The 26,895-nt window shown below is 36.3% G+C and overlaps 2 protein-coding genes across 2 annotated transcripts in view; one reads left to right on the top strand and one right to left on the bottom strand.

The window, feature by feature from the left end:
* Positions 1-2,348, top strand: part of si:ch211-63o20.7 (Serine/threonine-protein kinase pdik1l-B-like) — a 5,659-nt gene extending 3,311 nt beyond the window's left edge. The window contains exons 3-4 of the mRNA XM_067383108.1: positions 545-770; positions 1,629-2,348. Coding sequence (XP_067239209.1) covers positions 545-770; positions 1,629-1,861 — 459 coding nt within the window. The 3' untranslated portion in view covers positions 1,862-2,348. The remainder of the gene's footprint in view (positions 1-544; positions 771-1,628) is intronic.
* A 2,591-nt stretch (positions 2,349-4,939) lies between these two features.
* elp3 (elongator acetyltransferase complex subunit 3) lies at positions 4,940-26,878 on the bottom strand. Its single transcript, XM_067383107.1, has 15 exons — positions 26,730-26,878; positions 26,109-26,208; positions 25,340-25,478; positions 25,163-25,233; positions 23,340-23,403; positions 23,159-23,227; positions 22,819-22,973; positions 19,339-19,500; positions 18,695-18,821; positions 13,118-13,311; positions 9,848-9,938; positions 9,697-9,762; positions 8,586-8,813; positions 7,006-7,087; positions 4,940-5,628 (listed from the first exon to the last, which is right to left on the bottom strand). The coding sequence occupies exons 1-15, from the start codon at positions 26,749-26,751 to the stop codon at positions 5,552-5,554; spliced, it is 1,647 nt and encodes a 548-aa protein (XP_067239208.1). The 5' UTR covers positions 26,752-26,878; the 3' UTR covers positions 4,940-5,551.
* Between the last annotated feature and the right edge of the window lie 17 nt (positions 26,879-26,895).

Genomic DNA, 26,895 nt, shown 5'->3' with positions numbered 1-26,895 from the left:
TGTCATTCCACGCCCGTAAGACCTTCGTTCATCTTCAGAACACAAATTAAGATATTTTTGATGAAATCTGAGAGGTATATGACTCGTCCATAGACAGCAATATATAATCAACACTTTCAAGGTCCAGAAAGGTACTAAAGACATCGTTAAAACAGTCGTTTTATGAAATGACGAGAATACTTTTTGTGCGCAAAAACAAAACAAAAATAACAAATTTATTCAACAACGTCGACTGTTTTAACAATGTCTTTAGTACCTTTCTGGACCTTGAAAGTGGCTGTTAAATTGCTGTCTATGGACAAGTCATATACCTCTCGGATTACATCAAAAATTCCAAAGATGAACGAAGGTCTTGCGGGTGTGGAACGACATTGGGGTGAGTAATTAATGACAGAATTTTCATTTTTGGATGAACTAACACTTTAATATGAATGTGTAAATTAATATTAATAAAATAATATAATTAATATATTAATATAACCCCATGTCTGAAAGATGATTCTAGTTATTAATAACATGTTACCTCCCTCCTCATGTATCACAGGTGGCAGATTTTGGCCTCAGTAAGATGGTGGACAATCCTACAGACGGTGTCCGGAATAGACTGGCTCTTTCCTCCACCTGCGGCTCAGACTTCTATATGGCTCCAGAAGTTTGGGCAGGCCGTAGTTACACAGCCCAGGCTGACATCTTCTCTGTGGGTGTGCTTTTTTGGGCTGTGCTGGAGAGAATCATTTTCCTAGAAGATGGCACCAATCAAGAACAACTGGGTGAGACGAGGGGGGAAAATACTTTGGCTCATTTAGCATTACCCATTTAATGTTTTTAAGGTCTTTGACTTTGTTACTTAATCAATCTGGATCCATGATGCATGTATTTTTATGATTAAAATGAAATAGGAACTTGAATATGTAGTAAATGAGGTATTATAATGGCTGATTAATATAAAACCCAGCATCTTGTGATTGTCACAGCTACTTCACAGGAATGGGAATAAAAATAGGAACAGGAATAGACATTCACAATTTTCAGAGCCTCATTTCACTAGCATTGGCAGGCAGGTGGCTATTTTGGTTACTCCTCTTACTGCTTACCTCATCCGGACCACTTTAGATCAGTGAGAAAGCCTTGTTGTTGAGTGCTTGACATAGTAGCCCATTAACTTAATGCATAATAACTGAGATAATGTGAAGTGGTCTGAGGACGCAGGTTCTGGATGGAGTGCATAAGCTATTCAGGCAGTCCTCAGTAATTACTCGAACCCAGCGACTTTCTGTGCTGCTAGCAGGCATACAAAAAGGTCAGATGTCATAGCTTATTTATATAAGGGCAATTAACATCTTTCCTCTCATTAACCTCTCAGTGTGGTGGGTATGCCTTGAAGTTTTGTGAATAATAATGAATTTGAGCTAGGCAAGATATGTGCTTTGAAGAAATGCATTGGTTTGTTTTTGTTGCCGCTTTTTAGTGTTGAACTCTAATGAATGGGGCAAATTCAAATGCAGAGATCAAAGGAAACTCCTCACAGGAATGAATGAAGGACCTGTTTCACAAAATGCTTCAAAATTGATTAAGCATAACATTTCTTGCTTAAGCATAACAGAGTTTCCTGTTTATTGTTGCTGTAGGTGCATATGTAATGCGAGGCCGCTGGCTCACCCCGTTAGGTGAAGCGCTGTGTCAGAATCCCGACCTACAGCTGACCATCCCTATGAGGGCAAGACGTGCTCCGCCACTGCCGCCGCCTCCAAACCACGCTATGTGCGAGCTACTGCTGGACATGCTAGATTCTGACCCTGACGCCCGGCCCACTGCAGACCAGCTGGAGAAGAGGGTCCAGCGTGCCATAGAGCTGCACTGACCTCAGAGCAGCATTCTACCATCCAGTCTACTGAATAACTTGAAGATGAGGCCAATAAAAGTTCTCGAACAGATGTGGTACTGTTCGTCCAGTTGGAAATTGAGACTTGAAAATAGATTTATGTGTTACTTGCCTTGCATTTTAATTTAGGGCTGTGTATCTGTTACTGTATGATGCTTTATGAATTGTACTATAATTTCAATGCAATTAGAATATAGGGATGCACAGTATATTGAAATATCGCAACTGCTTGTGATAAAAAATTATTTTAATACTTAAAAAAATGTGTATATATATATATATATATATATATATATATATACGTGTCAAAGAGTTGGTGGTATTTAATTGTTTATTTACACTGCTAAAAAATTTTTTATTATGTAATGCTAGAGTAAACACTGTTGTTCACATGATTCAGAAGTTGTAGTGATGCTTTATTATTTCAAATAGAACTTGAAGGGTTAATTTACCCAAAAATGAAAATGCCTTTTATTACTCACCCTCATGTCGTTCTACGCCCATAAGACCTTTGTTCATCTTCGGAACACAAATTAAGATATTGTTGATGAAATCCGATGGCTCAGTGAGGCCTCTATTGAGAGCATATAGCCATTCAAACTTTCAAGGTCCATAAAGGTAGTAAAAACATATTTGAAACAGTTTGTGCGAGTTCAGTGGGCCTATCTTAATATTATAAAGCAACAAGAATACTTTTTGTGCACCAAAAAAACTAAATACGACTTTTCAACAATATCTAGATGTTTCAAAGCACTGCTTCATTAAGCTTCTGAGCTTTATGAATCTTTTGTTTTGAATCAGTGATTTGGATCTCCTATGAAACGGCTAGACTGCTGAAATCACGTGACTTTGGGGCTCCGATTTACTGATTTGATTCGTAAAGCTTTGAAGCAGTGTTTTGAAATCGGCCCATATAGATATTTTTGAAAATACTTTTTTTGCCGCAAAAAAGTATTCTTGTCGCTTTATAATATTAAGATAGAACTGAACTCACATGAACTGTTTCAAATACTTTATGAACCTTGAGAGTTTGAATGCTTTGTTCTCAGAGGCCTCCCTGAGCCATTGGATTTCATCAACAATATCTTAATTTGTGTTCCGAAGATGAACAAAAGTCTTACGGGTGTAGAACGACATGAGGGTGAGTAATGACATTATTTTCATTTTTGGGTTAACTAACCCTTTAAAACATTAACATTAGTAATATAATTTACAGTTTTTAAATATAATTTAATTATACAGAATTAAAGCATTATCATGTCGTGTTTTTCTTCAACACCATGCAGCCCTATTAATATAACTTGCTCTATTTTGTGGTGTTTTCAATGATTAAAATGTTATTTTATGTATTTATTTAAAAGACTATTAAAGAACAATACAAAACAAGGGAAACAATACAGTATTGTGTGAAGAATTTCTTCCAAGTCCAAACTTGCTTTATCTGTAGAAAACATATCACAGCCTTCATGCTTATGAGGATAGCCAGTCATAATCCGTTTCAGTCGTGTTGTCAGACGCAGCAAACGACGCATTCAGAACGGTCACACCACAAATCGCCACTTTGAAGCGACAGTGTAATTATAGAAAGTCAAAATGCCCGAAACCTTTGAAGTTTCTTAGCTGGTGGCTCATGTTTAGCATCTAGATAGGACTGGAAATAATTCGGTTTCCCCTAATGTGTATCCGTGAAAGATGGCGCACGTATCAATCATTCACATCGCCTGTTTTCCACCGACAAGACCGTCTTGGTTTCTGCCGCTTTAGTGGCCAGTCTTGTTGGTTTTGTTTGTACGGCAGGATGCTTCAAATGGCTTTTTGGTTTGGGAAAATACTCCATCTTTTACAGGAAATTAAAGTCTCCCTTTGTGATGGATATAAACGATATATGGCTGGATTTGTAGTATTTGTGTTCAATAGTTTTCAGGTTTAGAAAATGAAAAACCTTTTGTAAAACTGAAATTTTTTTAACAGATCTCTGTGATCAAGACAAAGAGCAGTGTTGAGTTGATGAAGGCCAATAATAATGCCAAAGCTGAATATTAACGACTTTAAAGAGTGTTAAAGGGTCACAGAGGGTTTCGAAACCTTGGAGCCTCACCGGCAATAATATAATGCATCTGAGAATCCTTCTAAGTGGATCTCATCTGTGACATTTCCATCTCTAGAGACACTTTGCCCTTTTCCTCACGCATCGCTGCTTTGCAAATGAAACACTGCGATGGCTCATCTTGACCTCGGTGTCGAAATATGCACATTATCTAAACGCAGCCTTCTCTGAGGTCATCATATTGGCTACATCAGTATTAATTCTGCATCACTCACGAGGAATAATGACCGCAATGAACCAGCTTAATTAGCAAAATCCAGTATGGGATTGTCTGGTTAAAACTTCCTAAGAATTAGTGAAAGCTGCAAGATTGGTGTTTAGGGTGACACACTGTTCTTTGTTTTAATCGTGAGGTTATTAAGCCATTAAAGTCATAACTAAGGCTCTGTGCTGGGAAATTACGATATCAACGATTGTTAAATCATCACTTTATCGTGGTGGCAAAACAACATCTTGCCGTTTACTGGAAGCCATTTCTCTGATGACAAACCTCTGAGCTTGGCTTTAAATCACGGAGGTCATCATTCGCCTGACACCTTGACTCACAGGCAGAGACAGCGATATAATCGGGTATTGCGATGTCAAATGAAGCAGTAAAAACCCATCAGCAGACATATCATGAGGTCTTCTGCGGAGGAGAGTCTCGCCACGCTGGACGACATTTCTCAGAAATTGGTGGTGTGGTGACAGACACTAAAACGCAGCAGAGTAGTTCCAGTGAACTTTTCATTCTGTCAAAAATAGAGGCAATTGAATTTCAATCATTTTGGTGACAGTTTTTCATATCGGAGTCGGACAGGAGACCACCGCAGATGATTTCTTTCCCATTAATTCCTTTGAATGTTCAGTGATGGCTGTATTATGTCTATTCAACTTCATCCAAATCGCCTGCCTTCGTGCCAACATGCGATTTATGACAATGTATAATCATGTGATAACAGAAATCCTGGATAAATATCTTTTATTAACAATAAAAAATGACCAGATGAACACTTTTCATGCAAAGCCAAGAAAACATGAAAATGCAAATTAATCCATCTTCAGAATTAACAGAACAGGAAAAATGCTGGATTAATCAAATGCACTAAGCTGCAAGCATAAATTATTTCTCCCTCCCAAATCCACATGAAAAATATGTGCTTTCATAACAGATAACTGCTGAGGAACTCAGCTTTTTTTCTCTTTTATGTCCAAAAATGTCAGTAGAAACCAAAAATAATGTGATGAAAAAATAATGAGTGTTAACCCAGAGAAGTAAATGCACTGGCAAGTATACTGGAGAGAGAACTCTGTAAAATGGGAACTAAGGCCAAGGGAGAATGTTGTACATTTCTAACACTCATCATGGTTTTCATAACAAAACACATACAGAAAACTCTCTTTGGCTGGCATGTAGAAGAATAGTGCAGTTTGCTTTGTGCTGACCACACACGCCCTCTCTAGTCCTCATGCCCAGTCCAATTATAGGTGGGGTGTAAAGATGCCCTTAAAATCGGTGTCCTGCATGTCAGATGAAATTGTCCAGGAAATATGATGCATCTTGGTTTGAATTCCTCTCTGCTTCAGTAAAGGTTTTTCACCATATACGGCCCCTCCAGTTCATAACCCATTTTTCTGTAGTAATTCCTCGTTCCGACACCTGAAACAAACATATGACCAAAAATTCAGAATTATGGTAGAAAACCTTTTTTTTTTTTCAATTTTCCATCCTCTAATGGAAGCACCATGGAGAAAGTTATTTGGACTAAAACATGTTCATTTGAAAAAAAAAAATTATTAAAGGGTTATTTCACACAAAAATTAAATTTGTCATTAATTACTCACCCTTATGTCGTTCCACACCTGTAAGACCTTTGTTCATCTTCGGAACACAAATTAAGATATTTTTGATAAAATCTGATGGCTCAGTGAGGTCATTGCCAGCAAGATAATTAACACTTTCAGATGCCCAGAAAGCTACTAAAGACATATTTAACAGTTCATGAGACTACAGTGGTTTAGCCTTAATGTTACGAAGCAACGAGAATACTTTTTGTGCTGCAAAAAAAACAAAATAACGACTTTATTTAACAGTATCTCGTGATGGGTGATTTCAAAACACTGCTTCATGAAGCTTCAAAGCTTTACAAATCTTTTGGTTTGAATCAGTGGTTCGGATAACGACCATAAAGTCGTTATTTTGTTTTTTTTTTGGCGCACAAAAAGTATTCTCGTCATTTCATAACATTAAGGTTGAACCACTGTAGTCACATGAACTGTTTTAAAATATGTCTTTAGTAGCTTTCTGGGCATCTGAAAGTGTTAATTATCATGCTGTCAATGGAGGTCTCACTGAGCCATCAGATTTTATCAAAAATATCTTAATTTGTGTTCCGAAAATGAACGAAGGTCTTACGGGTGTGGAACGACATGAGGGTGAGTAATTAATGACTGAATTTTCATTTTTGGGTTAACTAACCCTTAACATGGCTTCAAAGTACCATTGTTTTACTTGGGTAAAACAAAATACACAACAATTCAAAGATTTCTGAAGGATCATGTTTTGTCATTACAGGAATATATTAAAATAGATAGTTATTTTAAATTGTAATATTAATGTATATCTTATGAACTTTCTCTGATTGAAGAAAACAAATCACCCTTTTATGTTCAGTGAGAAGAACTATAATTTCAGCCAATGTTGCCAGATTCAAAATATTTAAAGCAAAAAACACAGTAAAATTACAATAAAAGAAGAAACAGAATATATTGTCAGCCTTTTGAACCCCACTGTATGTCCAATATACTCTACTGTTGACGCTTGGCTTTCTTTGTCAGACATGCATTAAATAGTCAGAGCCAGAATAATATGAATGCAGATTTTCATTTATTTTCCAATTGCTGTTATCTCCATCCTGCAGCTGATTTGGGGAGGTACATGTCAAAATTTCCTATTCATTCTTTTCAAGCGAGGGCAAGAGAAGCACCAGCAAAATGAAAGCGCCATTTCCGTTAACACTGAGAATATTTTTGATACCTGAGATAACAGCCAATTTGCCCGAGCCGTGCTCATCCCTGGCTATCCTCTCGGCCTCCTCCATCAACATCATCCCAAAACCCTACAAATAGACACGGGGAGAACATATGAGACACAAAGAGAACATATGAGAATGCAAGTCAGTGAGACAATGTACAATAAATGGGAAAAAATATGCCTTAAATGAAAATAAAAAAGGCATTCTGGCCAATTTACACATTTATCTCCAGCACTCACACCAGAGGAAAAGGTTTTCAATATACACTTTTAACCATCATTAAATGTAAATGTCATGCCACCGCAACTCCTTGAATCAATCATAAACTGACAAAACAGATGAAACTCGCACACAGCTATTATTGCTTTTATTCTTATTTTAATTCAACATTTTGCTAATGAGACCTTCATGAGGAATCAGGCATCAGACATCATTAAAGGTGCACAATGTAATTTTATTTTGTCCAAAATGAACAAAATTGAAATGAGTTGATACATCGATCCTTCTGCCACAATGTATTCTTGTCTTACCCTGATTTACTATGGTAAGCCTATTATGAGTGTTTATGTTTTAGACCTAGCGGGTTGGTTTTCGCGTACATACGTCACTCGCCTGTGCATGTCTCATCATATCTGTAAACAGAGCTAAATATCGAACTTCCGAGGAATCACCCATTTTTAAAAGACTGCGACAGGGCGCGTAATAAAACAGATAAATTAGTTCTAATTCTAAAGCATTATCTATTATGAAGGGTCATGTTCATGCACAAGCAAACACAACTCAAATATTGTTCTTCCACAAAATGCATGCAGTTTTGATTTTTAACTGCTAGAGGGCCAAAAGTTACATAGTGTACCTTAACTCTTTCCCCACCATTGACGGAATTTTCCATCATTTATGAGACAACGCTTCCTGAATTGACTGAATTTTCCGGCTTTCCGTGTTTTCACTATTAAACGGTATTACGCATCTTCTGAAAGAGTACTGAATCTCCTGATCAAAGCAAAGGCAAAGAAGCAGCAGAAAAAAGCGATAGCATATGTAAGCTGATGCATATGTAAAATTGTGTGATCATTAACATTGTATAACAGTGTATAAATCAAGACTGCCTAACGTTACCGAATGAAATGTCGACCCAGGAAGAGGTATAGGATTGTGCAAGCTTTGGGGGGTGTTGATGGACTGGATCTACTCCATCTATGTTTTGATCATCATTGTGAATCCGAACCAGACGTAGTCTTAAGACAAAATTTTTTCAGCATTTTGCTCAAAATGTAGCTTTTTTTATGAAACCTTCCCACATTCAAATGATGAAAAAGAATGATTGAAGCTAGAATAAAACACTGGAGAAAAAAAAAAAAAAACTTTTTTGTTTTAAGCAGAGGCTTTGTTCTTTCTTTTGATATAATGCATGTTAGGAAATTCATACAACAAAATATTCACGGGACCATGAAACTTTTGTGAAAATGATAAAAAATGCTGGCGCTGGGTGGCAAAAAAAGTTGGTGGGGAAAGAGTTAAATGTAAAATCAAGTTAAAGCAGTTTCTGCCGTGTGCTACTGTCAGAAATACGGTGTTTTACCTGGTGCTGGAACTTGCTGGGGTCTCGGCTGCTGACAGGCACCACACTTCCGTAGACATGCAGCTCCCGAACAATGGACACACCACCCTTCAACTCAGGCCGGAAGGACTGTGGTGAGCAGCGGCGAAGGCGCAGGAGACCAATTAAAATGTCCTGCCCGGGGTCCTCATAAGACAGGAAGGTCTCCCAGCCCCCATTAGCCACATAGTCTCTGCGGATCAGCTCGACCTATGAGAGAAACGAATCTCTTTCTGTTGATAACTGTACATGCTTTAAAGGGTTAGTTCACCCAAAAATGAAAATTCATTTATCATTATTACTCACCCTCATGCCGTTTCACACCCGTAAGACCTTTGTTAATCTTCGGAACACAAATTAAGATATTTTAGTTGAAATCTGATGGCTCAGTGAGGCTTCCATAGCCAGCAATAACATTTCCTCTCTCAAGATCCATTAATGTACTAAAAACATATTTAAATTGGTTCATGTGAGTACAGTGGTTCAATATTAATATTATAAAGCGACGAGAATATTTCTGGTGCGCCAAAAAAAACAAAATAACGACTTATTTAGTGATGGCCGATTTCAAAACACTGCTTCAGGAAGGTTTGGAGCGTTATGAATCAGTGTATCGAATCATGATTCGGAACACGTGTCAAACTGCCAAACTGCTGAAATCACGTGACTTTGGTGCTTCGAACAGCTGATTTGACACGCTGATTCATTATGCTCCGGTGCTTCCTGAAGCAGTGTTTTGAAATCGGCCATCACTATATAAGTCGTTATTTTTATTTATTTTTTTGGCACACCAAAAATATCCTCGTTGCTTTATAATATTAATATTGAACCACTGTACTCACATGAACTGATTTAGATGTGTTTTTAGTAACTTTATGGATCTTGAGAGAGGAAATGTCATTGCTCCCTATGCAGGCCTCATGGAGCCATCGGATTTCAACTAAAATATCTTAATTTGTGTTCCAAAGATTAACGAAGGTCTTACGAATGTGGAACAGCATGAGGGTAAGTAATAAATGACAGCATTTTAATTTCTCAATGAACTAACCCTTTAACAAGTTTCTGCTAATTGCGGACAACAAACATGAATTACCTGATATGGTCGAACTTTGTGATGAATCTCTTGTATGCCCACTTCTCTGGTTCGTACGTCTCTACACTGCAGGAGTCAACAACATGGTTTGCAATTAATGACCTTGAATTAATACGGTAAACAAATTAAATGGTTAAAAGTTTAATGTTACCTCAGTGCCCATGTCTTTCATTCTGGCCAATGCCAGCTCTCTCAGATTTCCATGTTCCACACCAGAGCTCACCAAAGGCATGGGGATATCCCTGAAAAAGGACACAGATTATTATCAGACTTCTTCAAAACTGTTTAAAAACTAAATGGTGGTCACACTAGAATGAATATTGGCAAAAGAAATGCTTCTCTTTTGAATAAATAATAAACTAGAGATGCATGATACATCAGTACCATATCAGTTACTGATATTAAGAGTTTTTTTATTTAATCGGCATCAAATTATACTGGATATTTGACTTAATGCTCATTTCCTCTATTTTTACATTTTTAGATTACATTTGCCATCATTTAATGCTCAAGTTAATCTTTAAAAACACAAATTTAACACTATTAAATGTAATCTCAAAATAAATATTCGTTTTTTTCTGTAACACTTTACAATAAGAATCCATTTGTTAACATTAGTTAAGAACATAGTTAACATGAACCAGCATGAAAAATACTTTTAAAGCATTTTTTGAATCTTAGTTAACTTTAACATTTAGTAATACATTATTAAAATCAAAAGTTGCATCTAAACATTTTATTTAATGGACCCGAGTTAACATGAGCTAACAATGATCAGTTGTATTTTTATTTACTTACATTAACAAAGATGAATAAATACTGTAACAAATCTATTGCTCATTGTTAGTTCAAGTTAGATAATATTTTAACATTAAAGGCAGGGTTGCCAACTTTGGGACTTTGGCTGGAGTGAGACTTTGTAAAAATTTCAGTTTGCGTGGAGAAAATGTTTGGTAACTCTAATTTTAAAAATCAATGTCAGTCACAGTTTACTTAGTATCATTGAGGTGAAATACTTTATTTTATTTTTTGTCAGTTTTGTTACCTGACAGGGGCGGAGCCAGACATTGTAAACATTAGGGGGGGGCTTATTCCAAATCTATATTTGTCCAAAGACATTTCAATTTTCTATTAATACCTTTAATGACATGAAAGGCGCTTTTGTTGTCGTATGAATATGTACATTATTTAACACTGTAATTTGTAAAACTTTGTTGGATGTACCTCTGCTAGGGGGGTCCGGGGGTATGCCCCCCCGTAAGAAAATTTTGTACATTTTAAGGTTAAATGCATCAATCTGGTGCACTCTGGAAACTCAAAATTAAGAGCTTCAACCCATGTACAGTGTGCAAATTGAACAAAGAAACAGCATTGACTTGTACCTGGACATTAAAAAGGGTTCAAACATTTTTTTTTTTTTTTTACAATACTTTTGTACTCATTTCTTTTTAAAAGACATCCTTGCGCTTTTATTTTGATCACCAGCTGATCGCGTGCACAAATGCGCGCTCTTCTCTTTAAAACACGCAGCACACACAGACTGTATATACTTAATCACTGTCTTTTGCTGTTTTATAAAGGCACAAAGCCATATCACAGTTTTAGTTCGTTGGCAAACGTAGTATGTTTTAAGTTTTCAGTTCATTATGAAACAGTGGCGGCAGCAGAGGGTCATTAATGGAAAACACTGAATGAATGTATAGCTGATAAATGTGCTAAAGTTGTCATATCGGTTGTTATATAATAAAACGTATATAACGTAACGTTACTCGGTTACTTACGTAACCTCGGTTCCCTGAGAGATAAGGGAACGAGTATTGCGTTGCAAAGCTATGAGAAAACTCCTTTTCTCGAGAAAATAACGGCCATGGTGTGTAAAGCAGAAGCAGCCTGGCCAGCGGCGGAGTGTGCATGATCCGGAAGTGCTGAAGACGTTCTGTGCTTTGGCCGCTCTGCTCTGTATATTGAGTGCGCGCGCGCGGCCGGGGCTCTCTCTCACTTCTCACACGCAACTGACGTATCACGTGCAAGGTTTTCAGCCAATCAACGATCAGAGAATACTGCAGTGAGAACGTTGTAAGGAGATGTAACAGCTGTGGGCATTAAACTCCTCTCCTGTCATCAACAGAAAGTAACGGATTGAGAGGGGAGAAGAATGGATTTTGGCGTGACATTTCTTGCGTGTGCGTGAGAGCGTGAGATTGATGCTGAAAGCGTGAGTGTCACGCCAGATGCGTGAGAGTTGGCAACCCTGATTAAAGGTGCCCCAGATTCAAAAATTGAATTTACCTCAGCATAGTTAAATAACAAGAGTTCAAAGACATACAGTGAGTCTCAAACTCCATTGTTTCCTCCTTATATAAATCTCATTTGTTTAAAAGACCTCTGAAGAACAGGCAAATCTCAACATAACACCGACTGTTACGTAACAGTCGGGATCATTAATATGTACGCCCCCAATATTTGCATATGCTAGCCCATGATCAAGGCATTACACAAGGGCAGTAACGTCTGGATGTGCACAGCTGAATCATCAGACTAGGTAAGCAAGCAAGGACAATAGCAAAAAATGGCAGATGGAGCAATAATAACTGACATGATCCATGATTACATGATATTTTTAGTGATATTTGTAAACTGTCTTTCTAAATGTTTCGTTAGCATGTTGCTAATGTACTGTTAAATGTGGTTAAAGTTACCATCGTTTCTTACTTTATTCACAGAGACAAGAGCCGTCGCTATTTTCATTATTAAACACTTGCAGTCTGTATACTTCATAAACACAACTTCATTCTTTATAAATCTCTCAAACAGTGTAGCATTAGCCGTTAGCCACGGAGCATAGCCTCAAACTCATTCAGAATCAATGTAAACATCCAAATAAACACTGTACTTACAACGATTAGACATGTTGCATGACGAACACTTTGTAAAGATCCATTTTGAGGGTTATATTAGCTGTTTGAACTTTTTTTATGTTGTTTAAGGTAAGCGCAAGCTCTTGGGGCGTGGAGCACGAGAATTAAAGGGCAACACACCCTGAATCGGCTCATTTCTAATTATGCCCCAAAATAGGCAGTTAAAAAAATTAATTTAAAAAAATCTATGGGGTATTTTGAGCTGTTCTTGGGCACCTTTAACTAATGTGACCTTATTTTCAAGTGTTACCCTATTTCAAATAGTACAAAAAAATACTGTTATGGTTAAACTCACTTTATTAATTCAATGGGTTATAGTTTTTAGTATTTTAATTTATTTATACAAAATAGTAAAAATTTTAATATTGGCTAATAATCAGCCATAACATGTTCATAGTGATGTTTAGAATTAGTTTATCCTCCAAGTTTGTGCGGTCAATTTGTGACGTTTAGATACTCTGTTGGTATTTTCACTATATGAATTTACATTAAGTCTCTCTTACCTCTGTACACGATACACACGAGTCCATGGTGGGACCAACGCTAATATTCGTGCTACCAGGTCCACCAATGCACTGGGAGAGTAGCTCTTATAGCGGCCCGTTTTCCACAGCTCATACAGTCCAGTGCCTCGAATCACCAGCGTAGGGTACAGTTTGAGCCCATCTGGTCTGAATGCAGGGTTCTCAAAAAACTCCTGGGGACAGAGATGAGAGATGTTTTTTGCAGAGCAGTGATAACATGAGACTTATTTATCTAGGCCCATTAATGAGTGCACTACAGAGCAATGAATGCCAATGCATAAAAAACATTTTCAATTCCATTTTTAGTAGTGAATTCTAAGTAAATATTGTGTAAAATATGTTTTTAATTTAAGCAGTTTTATACAATATATAACCTATTTATATCTCATTTGCCATCATAAAATTTAATTATTTTTGATATATAAGCATAATATCAGTCACACTGCTCTGTAATTAGTGGATTCTGCCGCCACTAACCCACTCATATGAAAGACTTCACAAACTTCCCAAATTATTATAGCACAAAATAATAAAGATATCTTTTACTAGTTATCAAACTTTTAATCTTTTTCCAAAATGTTGCCACTGAAGATATCTCTTAACGGAAATTAGAAGCTGTATGAGATTCATGATACAATTTTAAGTAGAATATAAGCAAACTCAGCTTGCATGCTGGTAGATTTTGTACTCTCATTACAATACCGATTACAATACTGATTCATTTCACTTAATGGATCAAACGTAATTGGAATGTAACATCATTCATGAGTTCAAGAATTGTTAAACTGCTAAAAAAAGGCTCATGACTTCCGTCACTGATCCTGCTTACGTCTGTTTCTTAACACGTAATAGTGAGATTTTTTTTTTTACCCGTCACTTTGAGAACCTCAGGGTTCATGCAGCACATTTAGAAATGAAACCGTTACAATCAAAGAGACAATGCCAATGGTCATTTAATTGGAACTGTCCAAGTTCCTGACATACTAGCGAATCATCAAACTGGACACTGGTGCATTTAAACAATGACTCCATGGGTCTAAACTAAACAGTGACTCTAAATAGTGCAAACAAACAAAAACAGTTGCCTTTCAAAGGCAAACTGAAACGACGGATTACTCGAGTCACGACTAGCCTTGCAGTTTGAGCTTCTCCTTACTCTAAGAGTCAAATGAAATGAGACTTTGTGTGATATATTTACGCTGAGTGTTATTTTTATTATGTAGGGAGGGAAGCCTGCACACAGTCTGATAAGTGAGAAGTGAGAGTCAGACGAGCCAGTAATGGGATTCCATTATCACCAAGCCACGCTCCTTTCCACCGCACACACATACTGAGATAGCGCCGTCAGGTCCCCGTCTCGAAAGGTAGGGAGAGGCGTGACGGAGAGTGAGCGAGCAAGTGGGAGGGGAAGAGGAGAGCACGAGCATCAGAGAAAGCAGGTTAGGTGAGATAAACTAGCCGAGCGCTGCCGGTGGGTGACACAGGTGAGGCTATGTGGGCACACGGTGGCGGAGGAGGGGAGCTGATAGCAATGGGGTCAGAGACCACCTTCCAGAGCCATTAATCTCTCTCTCTCTCTCGCTCTGACAAACTGCCTTCTAATGGCTCTCTATCACATAGATATCACAACAGGTGTGTGAAGAGAGACGGTTTTATAGACATTGAAATTTATGTGTGAAATGGATCCAAAGGAATTGGGAGGAAAATCGGCAAAGCAATGAACCGATTATTGTCAAAACGTATGGGTGCTGCTGGTACATAGTACAAAGTTTCATTGTAATTAGGAAAGCAACAATATGGTCAGGAATATGAAGTGGGAAACAAAACAACAGGAACTCAGTGCGGACGAACACATGGAACAGTTTGCCGGTATATGGTCATGCCGACCCAAATCTACAGATGAGAAAGAAGGGGTGTCTTATGCTTAACTGCAGAGGGTACAGAAATACAAATAATGCTAATAATTTAATAAACATTACTAAATATAATCTTCAGCAAATCTCAGAATGAATATACATTTTTAAATTCACTTTTAAATTATGTAACATTTTAAATTATTTTAGTTTCAAGCATTTAAAAAAAAAAAAAAAAAAAAAATTATATAAAATAGTATTGAACTTTAATATTGGCCATTTATCGGTTAGGGGCCATAACATGAAAATAATTAATCATCTTATTGGTATCAGCCAGATTTTTACTATCGGCCACTTATCGGTCAATGTCCAAAAGGTGAAAATTAATTATCTTATCGGTATCTGCCAGAATTTTACTAATCGGCCATTTATCAGTTAACGACCATAACATGAAAAAAATTAATCATCTTATTGGTATCAGACAAAACTTTAATATTGGTCCTTTATCGGTTAATGGCCATAACATGAAAATAATGAATCAGCCAGAATTTTACTATCGGCCATTTATTGGTAAATGTCCAAAAAGTGAAAATTGATTAATTATCTTATCGGTATCTGCCAGAAATTTACTAATCGGCCATTTATCGGTTAATGGCCATAACATGAAAAAATTATTCACCAGAATCAGCCAGAATATCGGTCCTTTATCATTTAATGGCCATAACATGAAAATAATTAATCATCTTTTTGGTATCAACCAGAATTTTACTATTGGCCATTCATCGGTTAATGACCATAGCATGAAAATAATTATTGGTATCAACGAGAATTTTACTATCAGTCATTAACTGGTTAATGAAAGCATGATGATAACTAATTTTCTTATCAGTATCAGCCAGAACTTTAAAGTTGCCATCGAACATTTTTTTACAAGATGTAATATAAGTCCAAGGTGTCCCCTGAATGTGTCTGTGAAGTTCCAGCTCAAAATATTTTTTTTAAATTCATTTTTTTAACTGCCTATTTTGGGGCATCATTAAAAATGCGCCGATTCAGGCTGCGGCCCCTTTAATTGCTCGCACTCTCATATGCAAATATTGGGGGCGTATATATTAATGATCCCAACTGTTACGCAACAGTCGGTGTTATGTTGAGATTTGCCTGTTCTTCTGAGGTCATTTAAACAAATGGGATTTATATAAGGAGGAAACAATGGAGTTTGAGACTCACTGTATGTCATTTCCATGTACTGAACTCTTGTTATTTAACTATGACAAGGTAAATTCAATTTTTAATTCTAGGGCACCTTTAATATCAGTGCATCCCTACTTTTGAGTCACAGGAAATAATGTCATGGCATGGCAAATCCCATGACACTTTCCTGAGCTGTGACAAAAAGAAGCAGTCAGGGAAAATATAAATTTATTTCCCTACTAAGAGCTTTTGTTAAAATAATTGCACTAGTAATATTTTATTTCATCAGAATACACAGTTCTCTGTTTTTTGGTACAAGAAACTTTGACTAACATTAAAAGAGGACAAAAAAATTTGACAAAAGTGTAAAAAAGAGGATATTTTAGAATAAAGTAGATTGTTTGCTCTATTAGCCTCTAATTGCAACACTACAATTACAAATTGTACAAATAGAGTACAAATGGTGTTGCTGTCCAAATATTTTGGAGCTGTCAGTTGATTGCAGCAGTGTGGAGGCGAAAAGAGCCTCCCAAGGGGAAATGAGGTAGGTGTAATGTGGGCTTGGTACAACAATGTAAAAATCTAAGTGAAGACTTTTAGCTTTAGAGACACATGCCTTCATAGACTCTAGAGATTAGATGATTTGCAATAAAAAGTTAATGGTTCTCTTCTACAGTTAAGTGGCATTTATGTGAGTGTTAATGCAAAATATTATTTATATAATTGCACTGTTAATCATGATGTTTCTTATGCAACATTAATGTCACTCACTTCATTCTAGGCTCTTCTGTTCTCCTAATGGGAAATAATCACCAGCTTTAAATCGCTCAACTCCCGAGATCGTGCACTGACAGCGTTCGCTTAAGACATCAAAGAAACCTGTTGGCACCTGGATTGCTCCTGGTTGGTGTTTAATACAGTCTTTCAGAGAGAAGCACTTTGAATAGGTTCCAGAGCACAGTCACTGATTGGATCTCCATGCCTCGGTAATGAAACCCACCATAATGAATGCTCTATTCACTTCACGTAATGAAGCCCCTGATAATGCGAACCAATGCGTCACAGCTGGACACTGACAGGGGCCATAAAAGCGCAGCCTGCCATGGCACATCACTCCCCACTTCATTTACATTCACCCATCATTCCCGTTATGTGACAATTAGCTACTGCACCCGATAATAGTGACATTTTCCTTGGGATAGTCGTGTTATGGTGTTCCTGTACTATACGTCTTGTGTATAACCTCTTGTTTGCCTCTTTGCATTGTAACCTAGGGCTGTGTGATATTCATTTTGCTATTCATTTTTACTTCAAACTATTAGAAAGGAGCAACATTTCTCTATTCTAATTTTTGTCCTAATACCTCTGGGCAGTCTGCTTGATGATGACTGTGACTTAGTAGTTCCTTCTACTTCAAGTGTCAAAATTAAGAGCACCCGAAAGCAATATGGAAATTTTGGATATCCCAACAGCTATTTCACAGAAATGTTGATTAATTGGACTCTTTTAGTTGATGAAAATGACATTTTGTAAACCACCTGCGTAACCTGTGAGGTATACAGAGATAAACCTGTGCATGAGGAATTAGTCGTCTGTCTCTCAGCTCCTCACTTCATTTACATTAAAAGTTCTTACAGAAAAAAAAAACAGTTATAAGTATGAGGACCATAAATTACAAAACTTCCCATAATCCTTTTGAAGTGTACATTTGAGCCTTATTTGAAGAAATCCTTTCAAACATGATTATTGAAGTAACACTTCTGAAAGGGTCTTGAAATTATTATTATTTTTTTTATTATTTACTACAAACCTGCATGGCTTTCTTTATTCAAGGAAACACCAAATGAGACATTTAGCAGAATGTTCAATGCCATTTCTCCAAAATTGTCAAAAATCACCATAAATGTATCGTAAATGTAGTCTATACTACTTGTGTGCTATATTACAAGTCTTATGAAGGCATACAATTACTTTGTGTGAGGAACAGACTAAAATTTAAGTTGTTATTCACTGAAAATCTCACCTTTTTGATTTAAATGTGCATATTCAAAGTGATATTTGACATCCCTGATATCAAACCTGCTTTGACATGTCTTGTTATGCTTATTTGAATATACACTATAATTCAAAAGTTTGGAATTGGAAACTTTTTTTATGTTTTTGAAAGAAGACTCTTATGTTCACCAAGGCAGCATTTATTTGATAAAAATAAACAGTAATAACTATAATATTGTGAAATACTATTTAAAATAAAATTAAAAGAATAGTTTTTATCTGAAATTGAAACATTACACATTTTTTTACTGTCACTTTTGTTCGATTTAATGCATACTGAATAAAAGTATTTAAGTATGAATGTGAATGACACCAAAGATTATTAGTGAATACCAAAATTTGTTCCTCACAATAAAAAAATACAAAATATAGCACAGGAGTACTATTTACTAATTTTATGAATGTTGTTTTTTGTTGAATGCTGCAGAATTAAAATGATCCAGGAAGTACTCACTATAAACTGCTCCACGTCTCTTTCCATGCCAACATTGGGTAAGTCTGGCATCATGTGGGCTACAACTTTAAAACCGGCATCCTTTGCAAGGTGGAAAGATTCACACACAGCCCGAACTGTATGTCCCCTAGAAAAAGAACATAAAGTCAATATAAAAAGCATGCAGTTAAAAATAGAAATATCCTCCAGTGTTTTGTAGGATTGAATTTTGTATGGTCATATGGCTAGGTAAAAATGTACATTTTCCAATTAATTATGATTTTTATTTGAACAATCTGATATAGATCTAGAAATATCACAAGATTGAGGCTAACTGTTAAAGATCTGTCCTGCTAAAAAGGTCTCTGATAAAATCCCACTGTGTCCTTCAGCAAAGTGCTTACAACTACACCAAAGGGTGTAAGTATAGTGTAATTAGCATAGTTGCTAAGTCTCCTAATGCCTTGAAGTGATTCCTAAATGACACATAATCAAGCGAGTAAACTGCAATTACCAACATGAGACAGAAACTGTTGGAACAAAATGAGTCTTAACACCGATGTTATGCGAATTAACATCCCATGATCAAGTTTAAACAAATACCAAACACTCATCTATGGCGCCTCCATTTAAAGTCCTTCATATTAAAAGCAGCCAACTCTGACCTGTTGGTATCACGAGCCACATCTTCATAAACACTCTGTACGCCGATCTCTAGTCTGGTGCAACCGTAGGCCAGCATGTCACTCAAGTGCCTCTTCAGGCAGTAGTCGGGTCTGGTCTCAATCGTGATGCCGACACATTTGGTGTTACTGCGTTCAGAGTACCTGAGAAAAAAAATCAATAGCAACTCCGAAATTTGGATACTATATTATATGTGTATGTATGTATTTATATGTATGTTATTTATGACACATTAAGGATGCATTAAATTGATCAAAAGTCACAGTAAAGACTATATAGACTATATTTTAAAGATTATATTTCAAATAAATGCTAATTTCAGAAAAATATGTTTTAGTTTCCACAAAAATATTAAGCAGCACAACTGTTTTCAACACTGATAATAATAATGAATGTTTCTTGGGCACCAAATCAGAATATTAGAATGATTTCTGAAGGATCATGTGACACTGCAAACTGGAGTAATGATGCTGAAAATTCAGCTTTTTCATTACAGGAATAAAGTACATTTTAAAATATATTGAGATAGAAAACAGTATATTACTATTTTTATTATGTTTTGATCAAATAAAAGCAGCTTTGTTGAGCATAAGAGACGTCTTTCAAAAACTGATCCCAAACTTCTGAATGTCTTTTTAAAATGGCTTTTAAAAAAAAGGCTTTTGTGAAAGTCTAAATGAATGCATGACAAAATAGAAAAATCGTCCTATTATAGTTTCAGATGATAACATGAAAACTATTTTACGACTGAATTGGCTTCAATTGGCCAACAGAATTGGTTTGCGTCAATTTAATAATAATTCAGAAATGTGTGGTTTTTGGCTTCCTGTCATGCCTAGCATAGTTCTGAAGTTTTAATGGACATTTAATAGCCCAAAAACTCTTTCTGTCCATTTAGCTCCTGTTTCTTGCTCCAGATTTTAGACAAAATAGTTATGAAACCAACAGAGCGTTTTTCATTTGTACTTTTTTTTTTGTATTTCTCCCTCACACACTCACTCTCTCTCTCTCTCTCTCTCTCACACACTCACACACACACACATCCTCCTAAGATAAGCAATGTGCCTGAAATCGAACCGTTGTCTCCCCCATCTCTGGCTGATTAGCCGGCGGAACAATTATAGCAATCGTGTCATCTTAACAAACCCGCTGATAAGCTGTGGTGTGCCGACAATCCTGCGGACCTCTGCCTACGTGCACACACACACACACACACACACACACACACACACACACACACATACACACACACACACACTCTCTCTTACCAAGAAAATAAATAACACAAAAACGCAGTAATAAACTAACAGCGCCCTGCAGTGGCAGTCTATCCACATCTTACAATCATCTCCTTTGGCTTTCATTCTAACATCAAAGCATTTGCTTTACTCATGGAGCTGATGTCACAGGGGTGGTCAACAGTGTCTGAGCCAAAACTGATGCAAACAAGTTGTCTGAAAAAATATAAAATCCTAACAAATATATAAAAAGTTATAAAATATTTTTTTTTTCAGTTTCGGCTGATGTTGTTAGTGGCACAGAAATCGCGCATACATCACCTATTTAAACGGTCTTAAGACTAATGGTCAAAGTGAAAACAAGGCTTTTATTTGCTTGGTTAGCCAAGTTAATGCCGGCTAAACTGTTAAATAACAGATCAGGAGATGTGACTGATAACATACTTTATCCTGTCTTGTCTTCATCATTTAAGCAAAGAGCCCAAATTTCACATTCTGTCTTGTTGTTCTGTGAATACGCAGAAAGCAGAGCCAATGCAGCTGCTCTGATAGTGGAAGACCAGTCCAAAAGCACCAGTTCTTCCTCCCAACAGTGCCACCCTACCAAATTTGCTCACCAGGGGGTTTTGGCACTGTGCTTTAACTGATCCAAGTGCTGCATTTGTTCAATTTGCTTATAAATACTTAAATTATCCAGCAGCAATAAGCACTGATCCCAGGTCAGAGCTTATTACCTAGTGATTTTCCCCAGATACACATAATAAGACAACACAGCTGCTGCAATCCATCTACTTTTATCTAACTCCTGCACTTATCAACTGATCTTGGACCAGTTGTGTAATTGGTTGAAGACAAGTACATTTATGTATAAATAATTCTGAAGAAAAGTAGTGAGTAGGCATTCATGATATATCGGTACCACATAGTTTATTGGTCAATATATCAGTATTGATATATATAAAGAATATTAAAATTAATATTTATATATTTATACTTTTAGATTTATAATTATAGAAATATTTTAGTATCCAAGCTTATTATTTATTTGCTGTTATTTACATAACTGCACTTTGTCAATTTGCACAATGCTACTATTTGCACTTCTGATAGATGCTAAACTGTGTTTTGTTGCTGAGTAGCTGGATTATATATATACACACACACACTGCCCTTCAAAAGTTTGGAAATGCCCTAGAAAAGTGGGGTTTTGGACAATATTGGCATGAATCCTTTTTAATTTGTGATAATTTTGCACTGATAAGGGATGAGACAAATTACGAAAACATATTTTATTGCATAAACAGTTTATACATAGAAAAAAAACTTAAATTTTCGATTCATCAAAATATCCACCATTAGCAGCTATCTGACCTAAACTGGGCTCTAATTAGTTCATTGTATTCTAATTTTAATTGGCAATCAATTGTTGAAGCTATTAAGGTGTGCTGACCCAAAAATCTTTTACTAACCTGGGCCAAGTTTAAACCAGTAACCAGGCATCACATCTGGCAAAGGGGCATGTCTGACTTTGACATTTATATATTGCCATTATTATGTAATCAAAATGAAAATTATATTATTGTTGGTCTTCAATGATAATGTTGAGTGACTTTAATACATTTGCAAAATGTGGTCCAAAACCATAGTTTGCCAGGGGTGTTTCCAAACTTTTGGAGGGCAGTGTATATATATATATATATATATATATATATATATATATATATATATATATATATATTATATATATATATCTCTATATATCAGCTGATATTTAATTGATTTAATTGTTTTTTATGTACATTTAAAAGCATTTCACTGCATGTTGTACTGTGCATGCTTTTTTATGAGAAATAAAATTAGAAAATAAAAAATGATTATTGTTTTTGTGATGCCTAAATTAACTAAGTTTGTGTTTTTTTATTTTTATTTATGTAAACAAAATTGCATAGAATTGTAATCATTCATAATTTTTACATTATAACTTAATTTCAAGCAACATTTCATGACGAATAACAGAAATTATGAAGTAATTCTTACTTTCTAATTTTTAAAAAGACAATCACATTCTTCCACAGAGAATGCTGTCTTTCCTAAGGCATAGCACCCACTGGTGATAGACAGTTTCTTGCCCTCTCCTGGCGCTGTGAATTTGTGTCATGAATCTCATAATTAAGAGTGGCCTGATTCTATCACTCAGACAAGTTTATCATGGGGTGCTGGTACCTGACAGCTTCAGTGACATTGTTGGACGTGTGTCCTGACAGTGCGTCGTGGAGGTTACGGATGAAATAGTCCCTGTACTCCTCCGGCAGAGCCATGAATGTGCCTCCCATCACAATGAACTCCACTTTATCCACGCTGTGACCCAGCTGCTTGAGCTAGATGTGCAAACACAGCAGCATAATGACATTAACACCATCTAAATGAGTGGAAAAGCTGAGAGGATCATCAACCCTGCAGATCTAAACCGTAAAATCAAAACCATTAAGTAGTAAATGATCCCTTATGATTGCAACTGTACTAAAAAAGCAGCTGATAAACATGAGCTGTGAAGATGACTCACCTGTTCTACTCGATGCCTAGTCTGGAGGTAGGGATCATATCGTGCACGGATGGCTCTCATTGATGTGGGCTAGGTGAGAGTGTGAATAGACAGTCAAAATGAAGCATACTGCACGACACCAGTGGAAAACTCATAAAAATATGTGTGATAGCATTGCTTTGGGAGACAGAAGGATAATTACCTCGTATCCAGTATAAGACTGTGTGGAATATTCAAAATCTGAGTCCGGACCCCCTGGGCAGTAGCTGTTTGAGCAAATAAAAACAAAAACACACCATGTCAACTCCAAAACTGAGACCAGTTTTATCATTATATCCTGCTCATAAAAGTTTCCCCACCAACTGATACACAATGCTAATATGCTTGAACAAGATGCAGGCCCACATGGAAAGGTTCAAGGCACCTTTTTTAGGATGAATAGCTTGTGTTGTAAAATTGCTCATTTGCAAGTCATTTTGTATAAAAGCATGAGTTGAATGAATACATTCACACTACTGTTCGGGGTTGGTAAGACTTTTAAGGTTTTTGTCTCTTGTGATCAAAAATACAGTAAAACATTAACAAATTTTAAACTGTTTCTTTTTTAATATATTTTAAAATGTAAATTATACCTGTGATAGCAAAGCTACATTTTTAGTATCCATTGCTCCAGTCTTTAGTGTCAAATGATCCTTCAGAAATCATGCTTAAAGGGATAGTTCACCCAAAAATGAAAATTTGATGTTTATCTGCTTACCCCCAGGGCATCCAAGATGTAGGTGACTTTGTTTCTTTAGTAAAACACAAATGATGATTTTTAACTTTCAACCGTTGCCGTTTGTCAGTTGTATAATGCCAATGTCAATGGGAACTTCGTCTATAAGAGTAAAAAAACATGCACAGACAAATCCAAATTAAACCCTGCGGCTCATGACCACACATTGATGTCCTAAGACACGAAATGATCGGTTTGTGTGAGAAACCGAACAGTATTTATATCATTTTTTACCTCTAAAACACCACTATGTCCAACTGCCTTGTGTATCCGGTTGGTGAGGTCTGAAAACACGTTCTGATGACGGCAGAATATACTGTATATTTCAATGAGTGCGAGACATCACTTCCGTTGTCAGAGCGCGTTCAGACCTCACCAACCGGATGCACAAGGCAGTTGGACATAGTGGTGTTTTAGAGGTAAAAAATTATATAAATACTGTCCGGTTTTGTGTCTTAGAACATCAGTGTGTCGTCACGAGCCGCAGGGTTTAATTTGGATTTGTCTGTGTATGTTTTTTTTTTCTCTTATAGATGGAGTTCCCATTGACATGCATTATACGACTGACAGACCGCAACGGTTGGAGTTAAAAATCATCATTTGTATTCTAATGAAGAAACAAAGTCACCTACATCTTGGATGCCCTGGGGGTAAGCAGATAAACATCAAATTTTCATTTTTTATTTTCATTCACCCCAAAATGCTGTTCCAAACCTGTATGAGTTTCTTTTTTCTGTTGAACATCCAAGATATTTTAAAAAATATTGGTAATCAAACAGTTGACAATATCCATTGACTTCCATAGTAGGGGAAAAATACTATGGAAGTAAATGACTACCATCAATATCTTCTTTTGTGCAAAACAGCAGAAACTTATATAAGTTTGGAACAACATGAGGGTGAGTAAATTATGAATTTTCATTTTTGGGTGAGCTATCCCTTTAAGAAACATTTATCATTATTATCAATGTTGAAAACAGTACAAAAATATTTTAAGATTTTTGTAGAAACCATGATACATTTTTTCAGGATTCTTCGATGAATAAAGTTCCATAGAACATAATTTATTTAAAATAGAACTCTTTTATAACATTATATTTTGGTTCATTTAATGCATCCTTGCAAAATAAAAGTGTTTAATTTCTTTCTTTCTTTCTTTCAAAAAAAAAAAAAAAAATTGTTACTGACCCCAAACTTATGAACGGTAGTGTAAAAGAAACACAAGGACACATTATTCTCGTCATACTCACACACAGATGTTGCCAGTGAAGCTGATGTGTGGACAACGATGAGGCTTGCACATCACAGCAACAACTGCAATCTACAAAGAAAAGTTAAATCAAAGTATGGGCACTGGTTTCATTTCTATATTATGATCTTTACGTCAGCCCAATACAAATAACAAATGGCCAACAAGCCATCCTTACCCCACTGGCAGTGCGGATGGGTTTGGCTTTCAATTTGGGCACCAAGGCTCTTCGATAATGAGGCGGCACTGCAGCAATTATATCCACAAGCCGTGGCTGTGCAGAGAGACCGTATTTGGCTGATGTCTTCGTTTTGACTCTATAAAGACATAATTTTAGTTGTCAGTCTCTTGGTTTATTGTTATCCAGAAAGAAATCAGTTCCATCTGTGTTTTTGAAGCTTAAAGGGTTAGTTCACCTAAAAATGAAAATAATGCCATTTATTACTCACCCTCATGTTGTTCTACACCCACAAGACCTTCGTTCATCTTCCGAACACAAATTAAGATATTTTTGATGAAATCTGTTGGCTCAGTGAGGCCTCTATTGAGAGCATATAGCCATTCAAACTTTCAAGGTTCATAAAGGTACTAAAAACATATTTGAAACAGTTCATGTGAGTTCAGTGGTTCTATCTTAATATTATAAAGCGACAAGAATACTTTTTGTGCGCCAAAAAACTGACTTTTCAACAATATCTATATGGGCCACTTTCAAAACACTGCTTCAAATATGTTTTTAGTACCTTTATGGACCTTGAGAGTTTAAATGGCTTTGCTCTCAATAGAGCCAACGGATTTCATCAACAATATCTTAATTTGAGTTCTGAAGATGAACGAAGGTCTTACGGGTGTAGAACGACATGAGGGTGAGTAATTAATGACATTATTTTCATTTTTGGGTGAACTAACCCTTTAAGATAATAGATTAATCTTTAAAATGTACTGACTTGTTAAGGTTAATATCTTTTCCCTGTTCATGGGCCTCAACCAGCTGTTTAATGACATCTGCAATTGTCATCATCATCAGTTCTGCACGGCTCAAGTCACCTGTTGTGGACACAGAAAGCTCCGAGTTAAGCAGACAGGTCATGTTAGAGAAACACAAATCTCTATGTGTACTCTTGTGTCAACACTACTGTTAAGGACTTGTTAAAGGACAGAACTAGTTACTTGGGATGGACTGACAGCTTTGATTGATACAACCTTTTATCATAAACCTTACACCTAACACACATGTGGATTGATGTTTTGGAGTAAAAAGAAAACAATAGTAATTCCATGTGTGCTCATAGTCAAATTATTTCCCAGAAATTAATTTAGGTTAATTTAGTATGCAAGAATCCCATGATGTGCATTCATTCACAAAACTTTGTTAACTTTTTGCCACATTGACATTGTAATAGTGACGAACAGTTACTAAACTGGTTATGTCAATTACAACCGAGATATATAAATCCCATAAACATACAATACCCAGGTCATAGTAGATTATAAAAGTTTAGACATTACAACATGCTCTTAGCAGCTAACAGAATACGTCCTGCTTAAAATTAGCAGTAAATACTTACTCTTCTTTTTCGGCTTTCCCATCTTGGAAACAATCTACAAATAATCCACAACTTGTATACTATAAACACTAAAACTGTCAGTTCGTTAGATCATCAACCCACAGATAAAAACGTCAACATCAGTGAACAACATGCTACACTCTACCGTAAAGCGAATGCGTGTGTC

The sequence above is a fragment of the Chanodichthys erythropterus genome, chromosome 4 (assembly GCF_024489055.1).
Source record: "Chanodichthys erythropterus isolate Z2021 chromosome 4, ASM2448905v1, whole genome shotgun sequence".
NCBI classification, from domain to species: Eukaryota; Metazoa; Chordata; class Actinopteri; order Cypriniformes; family Xenocyprididae; genus Chanodichthys; species Chanodichthys erythropterus.
The sequence above is the reverse complement of the archived record's forward strand: the minus strand, read 5'-3'. Positions and strand labels throughout refer to the sequence as shown.

Bases quoted from the DNA above. Each gene is read 5' to 3' on its own strand.
- elp3 (XM_067383107.1), bottom strand. From the start codon at position 26,751: ATGGGAAAGCCGAAAAAGAAGA. The intron at 18,822-19,338 runs GTCAGAGTTGGC...TTCTTTTTCTAG, and splicing joins GTGGCTCGTGATACCAACAG to GGGACATACAGTTCGGGCTG. The intron at 8,814-9,696 runs GTAATTCATGTT...TTTCTCTCATAG, and splicing joins ACAAAGTTCGACCATATCAG to GTCGAGCTGATCCGCAGAGA.